The 7,192-nt window shown below is 39.1% G+C and overlaps 2 protein-coding genes across 2 annotated transcripts in view; one reads left to right on the top strand and one right to left on the bottom strand.

Annotated features, from left to right (window-relative positions):
- Window positions 1-7,192, bottom strand: part of ccl25b (chemokine (C-C motif) ligand 25b) — a 128,954-nt gene that overhangs the window by 67,845 nt on the left and 53,917 nt on the right. The window lies entirely within an intron of this gene.
- LOC311015007 (ras-related protein Rab-8A) lies at window positions 344-6,674 on the top strand. The gene is made up of 8 exons (XM_084012008.1): window positions 344-577; window positions 1,054-1,114; window positions 2,102-2,162; window positions 2,618-2,695; window positions 2,846-2,935; window positions 3,672-3,737; window positions 4,247-4,297; window positions 4,402-6,674. Exons 1-8 carry the CDS (start codon window positions 454-456, stop codon window positions 4,489-4,491), a joined length of 621 nt encoding a protein of 206 aa, XP_083868134.1. The 5' UTR covers window positions 344-453; the 3' UTR covers window positions 4,492-6,674.

Here is a 7,192-nt window from a genome sequence, read left to right as displayed (position 1 = left end):
TTTTAAATTACATTTTATTTTGGCTTAGGTGTGGTGACACACACTTATAATGTTAGAGAAAATATATAATAATCGATTTTTATCATTTGTATTCCGCGTTTTCCGTGAACCTAGTCAAGAGCAATTTCTTTTTTTTTTTCTCAGTCACACTTCATATAGGAAAATGTATATTAACTTTTAACAGGCTTTTAAACCGTGTTTATATTCTCAATATGATATCTACTAACTACACGCAATATTAAATGTTAATTATTTAGATTCGATTATTTATTTTTTTAATCCGGGTGACCTCAGACATCGAACCGAGCACACCCAGCCGGATAACAGCGGACTTCCGGAGCCACGACGACAGAGCAGAGTGACACCTGATTCGACCACCAGGCGGCTCACAGGCAGTGACGTCACTGTCTCTCCGGCGGGCGGGATATCCGCAGTAGTAAGCTAGCTAATAACATGGCGAAGACTTACGATTACTTGTTCAAACTACTTTTAATCGGCGATTCGGGCGTCGGAAAGACATGTGTGCTGTTCAGATTTTCAGAAGATGCCTTCAACTCAACGTTCATCTCCACTATAGGTAGGTAAAAAAAATAAATAAAAGACAAATTAATAGTATTGTCTTAGCGGAAAAGTGGTGGGGAGCAGCCCATCCCGTCATGCTAATTTGTTGCTAACTTTTCTGGCTAGCATTCATCTTGTAGTGGCTAGTCAGGAAGCAGCCCTGCCGGCTTGTGGGGAGCTTTCCCCAGAACTGACAACTATGTATTAACTTGTAATATACTTAGTAAAGTCCAGTGTGAATGAGCTGTGAAGCATTAAAGGTAGTTAAACTGTTTATATTGACCATGACGAGCTGAACTAACTAGCTACCGAGCTGTCAGTGGGCTAGTGGGCTAGTTGGCGGTGTCGTTTTTCAGATGACCCGCTGTACTTCGCACCTCCACCGTTACAGGACATTTTTAAATAAGTCGTCATCGTCTCTTTGCTGCTAAAAGAAAACGTCAGTGTTGCCATTTCCGGCCCCCAGATGAAGTGACTTGTGTTTCTCCTCAGGTATTGATTTCAAGATCAGAACAATAGAATTAGATGGAAAGAAGATCAAGCTACAGATATGGTAAGATGGTCACAATACATTATTAAATGCTTTCGCTTGACTAATGTGCGAGAAGAAAGATTCACAATGAATGACAATAACACACATCTAACTTAAATGAATGCAGTTTAATACATTAGACCTCCAATATATACTAACCATACTTATGTTATGGTATCGAATGAAGCACATCATAAAGTAAAGTGGCCTTTTTTCTCTTTAAAAGAAAAAAAGAAGAAGTTATGGTGATATCACCAAAAGCAAGTTGAATACTCGTGACTATATGATCCTGTAAAGTCTTGTAAATATGCGATCTCTGCTGTGAATATCTATAATCTTGGATGATATATGGTTCTGTTATCTCCTCTATGTATAATCTTATCACGCTGTTATTGAACAAGACAACTCAGGGTTTCTATCTCCAAAACAGTGCTTTTGCATTCTCTTGACAATGCTTTTTATATATAACGCTATATATTTGCATATCCTCAGCAAATACTGGCATATCAAAGCTTTATTTTGCAAAATGTGCTGAGTCTTACCAAAGCTTAGATGAGAAGTTTGCTTACAGAGGTGTCTTGTGATATGTTCACTCTTGCACAAAGACCTAGGGGGAAGAAATCTTCCACCAGTCTAAAGCTAACCTATCTACACTATGTGTGTCTTTAATACTCAAAGGAGGAAAACTAGGTTTAAAGAGCAGTTACACTGGAATGGTGTCATGACCAAAAACAGCTGTGCCCTGTGGCTCCATGAGGCGTCTCACAGAGTCTACCTTAATGTCCTCAAAGTTGCTGTTTTTTGTCATTTTCAATTAAATCTAGCTGATACTTTGATTTTATGGTGACCAGTTGGCAGTATAACGACACACAAAACAAAACTAGACAGTTAGGGAGTTGACCATGTATTTATTTATTGTTTTACTTATGACAGAGGTCAGCTGTTTCCCTGTTGCTTTCAGGCTCTTTGCTTAATGCAACCTTTAAACGAAATGTGTTTCCTATGTAGGGATACAGCAGGACAAGAGAGGTTCAGGACCATCACGACAGCCTACTACAGGGGAGCCATGGTAAGTTGCACTGTCATGTCAACAACTCAGACAATAGCGTAGCTTCTCCCTGAAGTGGAGGTTCTCAAGCGTGTTCGCTGGAGCATCAACCAGAACCACACCCAGCACTGTTGTTGTGGTTAATTCTGAACACACCTGGGAAATCAGAATTGTCCTCAGTGAAGTGAGCCCTGTGATGGTATTTTTTTCATCGGCGTCTCCTTTAGTTCAAGTTTAACTGGATGCCTGTGTTCACATGTTTTACTTCAGGTAACTAATTGATCTAATTGACCCTTGTCGGCTTTGCTATTCAAGCGCCATCCTTTCAATTGAGGCTCCACAGTCATGTGATCCATCACTAATTATTGGTTTGCATGGACAGCAGAAAAATCACATTAGACACTTCAGTTCCACGTCTGCCTCTATGGACCAATGATAATTGTTAAGGAATGATAACATTGTCTTCTCCTCTCCAGGGCATCATGTTAGTGTATGACATTACCAACGAGAAGTCCTTTGACAACATCAAGAACTGGATACGGAATATAGAAGAGGTAAATGTTTTACATTTGTGGATGTGGCTGGCCTCAATATGTACATAGTGATATCCATCTGTTTATGTTCTATTCTAAGGACAAAAGAGTGTATAGATCTACTGCATTGTGTAACTTATTTCCTGTCTGTTCGCTTTGCCAATCCTGCAGCACGCATCAGCCGATGTGGAACGGATGGTCCTCGGGAACAAATGTGACGTCAATGACAAGCGACAAGTGTCCAAAGACAGAGGAGAGAAGGTGGGATGATAAAGTTGACAAATGAGTGCTTAGAACTTGAAAAGTAGACTCTCTTGCGGTACATTTACATTTACTTTGAGGGCATTTAGCAGACGCTTTTATCCAAAGCAACTTACAATAAGTACATTTGTCAAAAGTAGAGATGTTCCGATACTATTTTTCCCTCCCGATACTGATTCTGATACTCGTGCTGTGGGTATCGGCCGATACCGATACCAGTGTCTTTAAATAAAAGAAGAAGAAAAAGATCATACATGACTGGTTAAACCCTTTTTAGAACATGAATGAATACAGCAAATGGAAGCCATTTATTTTTAAATAGAACATTATAAAACAGTTAATAAAACCGCCAACATGATGCGCTAACATTAGCTCCTTTTAACAGGTGTCAGGTGATCAATTCTTCTTCGCCCCTCTAAAACAGCAGCTGTCGATGGCAGAACAGTGCAACTGTTTTAAGAGCGGCGAAGAAGAGCTGTATCAAAGCTAACGGAGCTAACCAGTAAATAAATTCCTATTTCTTATAAATTACGTGGTATCGGATCGGTGCCTGGACTCCAGTAGTCGCCGATACCGATGCCAGCATTTTCGGCAGTATTGGAGGCATTTCTGATACTGGTATCGGAATCAGAACAACTCTAGTTGAAAGAAAAAAATCGCAATATATCATTGCCGGTCCATCTTTTATTTCCTGGGCTCATTCTGAGTACTAACACCGATTCTGTCTTGCTGTCAGCTGGCGCTGGAGTACGGTATCAAGTTCATGGAGACCAGTGCAAAGGCGAACATCAACGTGGAGAATGTGAGTTCACACTTTTTTCTGTCATTCATTCACAGCTAAACGTATTGTTATCTAGAGCTGGGCCTTTGGTCGTTGTTGTCTGTGTCCTTGTCGTAGAGTTTCTAAACGTCTCATGTACTGTAGAATGCATGGTTGTGGACCATTAAGCCAGAACAATACTTTAATATACAGTTGGAGTGAATTTCTTTATGAAGGATCCTTTTAGCTGAGCTATAATTAGCTTCTCTGGACTGTAATTCAATAGGCAATTATCCTATTGAACATGAAAGCATAATTAGAATGTAATCACATAATCTGTATACTGGAAACTCACATATCGTGTACATATCATGTATACTTTTTGTTTACAGTTATTGATGACTAAGAACCAAAGAGTCGAATTTCTTCTTGTTTTTTTCTCACAGTCTTCCCTGTCCAAAACTCTTGGTCCCACCCCGAGTACTACACCATTAACGTGGCCTAAATTTAATTGTAATTATTTAATTAGTTTAACCTGTTTTTGTCTGCAGGCCTTCTTAACCCTCGCCAGAGACATCAAAGCCAAAATGGACAAGAAGCTGGTAAGAATGTGGAAGCTGCTGCTGTCAGAGTTTGTGGTGTCATGTTGTTGTTTTTTTGCTCTTCTCATATTTGAATGTGCTTTGTCATCCGTGTGCGTTTTTAGGAGGGCAACAACCCGCAGGGCAGCAGTCAAGGAGTAAAGATTACAGAACAACCCAAGAAGAGCAGTTTCTTCCGCTGCACGCTGCTGTGAGGAGACGGGAGATCCGGCATCCACCATCGCCTTAACTGTGTCCCCCCCGCTGGACAGAACTGGACAGAGCACACTCTCATTTCTCTTTTTTTTTTCACTCGTGTTCCTCCTTCTTCTCTCTATTCTTTAAAAAAAAGTTGCCACTCTTGGTTCCCTTGACAACTGTGAATCTAACTACTGAGGCCTTTGTTAGATGCTTAATTTGACCATTAACGGTTCCAACTTGATTCCATAGTTTTTATTGATTTTTTTTTTTTAAAGACACAAAACGATCAAACCTTTACTACTCACAATAATGTCTGATGCCCAGATTGGTTTCTATCATTAGGTGAAGTCTTATTTATTTGATCCTTATCACTCTAAAGTAGCTTAAATTATACTTACTAGTCCAATGGGCTTCTTGATTTTGAATATACTACTTCTGTCGAATAACGTAACGACGGAGAGTACCAATCCAAATTATTATACCACGTTTTTGTACTGGCTGAGTGGCCGAGACTTTTCTGTATGCACATTAGCCAAACACACCATGTAAATGTATATCTTTTGATTATGATTCGCCGTATGAAACGGTAGTGCCGTCGCATTTTACTCATATCAACATTGGGGATTACCTCTGTCCACCTTTTCTACTTGATTCTTTCTGTTGATTTCTTAGGCTGAAACATTCCTCTTGTGAACACTTTAATGTGCAATGTGTGTGTGTGTGTGCGCGTGTGTGTGTGTGTTTGGGGGGTCAGATTCTACCTATTTTAAGTATTCACACGGTTGCAGTAAGACTGGGTCCTTCACCAAGTATGCTTGTTTTAAGGGCATGCAGATTCCTTTTTGTAGTTGCTTGCCTCGTCATTGTAGGTATTGCAATTTCTGTGGATAAGATGGGATGCGATGGGGTGGGTTATGCACTTCAAGTGGTGGATTAGCAGTACCTAACTCCTGACACCTGGAGGCAATACAGTTACATAGCAGCGGCGCAGAAGGGATCGCGGCAATGTTGAAATCATTGTTTTATGCATTCATACTTCTTCCTGTTGTCATTTCCAACGGGGGAACATGTACAACTGTTTTCTGGGCCTTGGATAGGGGCTGTGCTGTAGCAGTATTTATGGAGCGAAACAAAACATAGCACCAAAATGACAAAGTGCCCTTTTATGTACTTATTATTGATTATTATGCACTTTTCCTTTTTTTTTTTTTTTTTGTTCTTTCTGTTAAAAAAAAAAAAAAAATCTTAACATGTTTGTTGAAGTCTTAACTGAAAGAAAAGAATATTCATGCACGATTTTTACCATGTACCCTATCTGGGCTTCCTGAAATCATTTGAGCACTGAAACCTTGTCTTTTGAGTCAGTATAATGGAAGTACACAGAAGGCCTTTGATTTAGAGACGTTTTCCTCCCATTGCAACATTCCTGTTAATTGATATTTCACTTTGTCCAGCTTTTTCTGAATTCACATCCCCATTGGTGCTTTTGGGAACCCCAGATGCACCAAGCCCTCTCCCACCTAGCCTCTCTTATCCCCTCCCCTCCTCCTCCTCAGACATCCCACTCCTTGTTTTGGCCCAGTATCATGGCCATCTGAACTATGCATTCGGGGTGCGTAAAAAACCTCAAAAAGCTCCGCACATTTGACTCAACAAGCTTTATTTCAGTTGAGAAATGTGCAAAGCATCTTTGCTTTTTTATTTTCCGTTGTCACTCCAAATTCTATTGTATTTTCCCAGTTGAGATGTTTAGGCGTGAGAATAGGAAATTGATTGAAAGCGCTGCTGAAGAGTCCTTGAATGGAATATGTAATTGCGTCGGTGTTAACCTGTGGATTTAAATCATTGTCGTTAACGTTGTTGGACATTTGGCACCATTTTGGCTTAACTGGCTCTCGTGGGTTTAGTCCATTAATGTAATGGTGACGGTGCTGTGTAGACTTGAGTTGGAGTCGTTTGAAATTCTTGCGGATTCTGAATTTGCCAGGTCTTTGTTAACATATCTTCAGCATTCTCAAGCTAAATTTGGATTTCATCGCTGATTATTAATGGATTTCATGGGGAATAAATCAAATAATTCAGCAATTGTAAATAAGATCTACAATGATTGTACTGAAGGTTCATAAATCTTATTGATCTACACATTTTGTAGATATGTGTTTTAATGATTTATTAAAAATGAAATTCTTAAAAAAAATGCTTTGTCAAATTATTTGAACCTTTTTTTTTACAATTTTGATCATTTTTAAGAATTATTTGTAATCAGAAAATGTAATCAACTGAGGATACTTTTGATTATTGCAAAGAATTTGCATCTATTATTTTTATTTGCAACTAGATTTACAAGATATTTGATTTTATAAAACAATTTTTACAGATAAATGATATTATCTATAGTCATGTTTGGTCCTCAGTCTGTGGTTTTGTGTTTCTGTGCAGCGCTACACCTTTATTTCTTCTCTGGAATATGCAAATATGCAGCAACAGCTGATAATGTACTCACACAACTGTGTTTGCATCTTCACAGGCGCTCTGTAACAGGACTCACCTCCAGAACAGACTTTGACCTTCGTTAAGTTCTTTTTCATTTACACAACAATAGTGTGGGCAGGAACACACACCCAGATAAGTTGTGTTACTCTCCAGCATAACCGGGAATTTCCTCTGAATCGGTTCATTAAACAGTTAATATATCACCAACGGTAATAATGTCAA

Source organism: Eutrigla gurnardus (genome assembly GCF_963514095.1).
Source record: "Eutrigla gurnardus genome assembly, chromosome: 6".
NCBI lineage: Eukaryota > Metazoa > Chordata > Actinopteri > Perciformes > Triglidae > Eutrigla > Eutrigla gurnardus.
This window is presented reverse-complemented; position numbering and strand designations above follow the sequence as displayed.

Bases quoted from the DNA above. Each gene is read 5' to 3' on its own strand.
- LOC311015007 (XM_084012008.1), top strand. From the start codon at position 454: ATGGCGAAGACTTACGATTACTTGTTCAAACTACTTTTAATCGGCGAT. The intron at 578-1,053 runs GTAGGTAAAAAA...GTTTCTCCTCAG, and splicing joins AACGTTCATCTCCACTATAG to GTATTGATTTCAAGATCAGA. The intron at 2,936-3,671 runs GTGGGATGATAA...TCTTGCTGTCAG, and splicing joins CCAAAGACAGAGGAGAGAAG to CTGGCGCTGGAGTACGGTAT.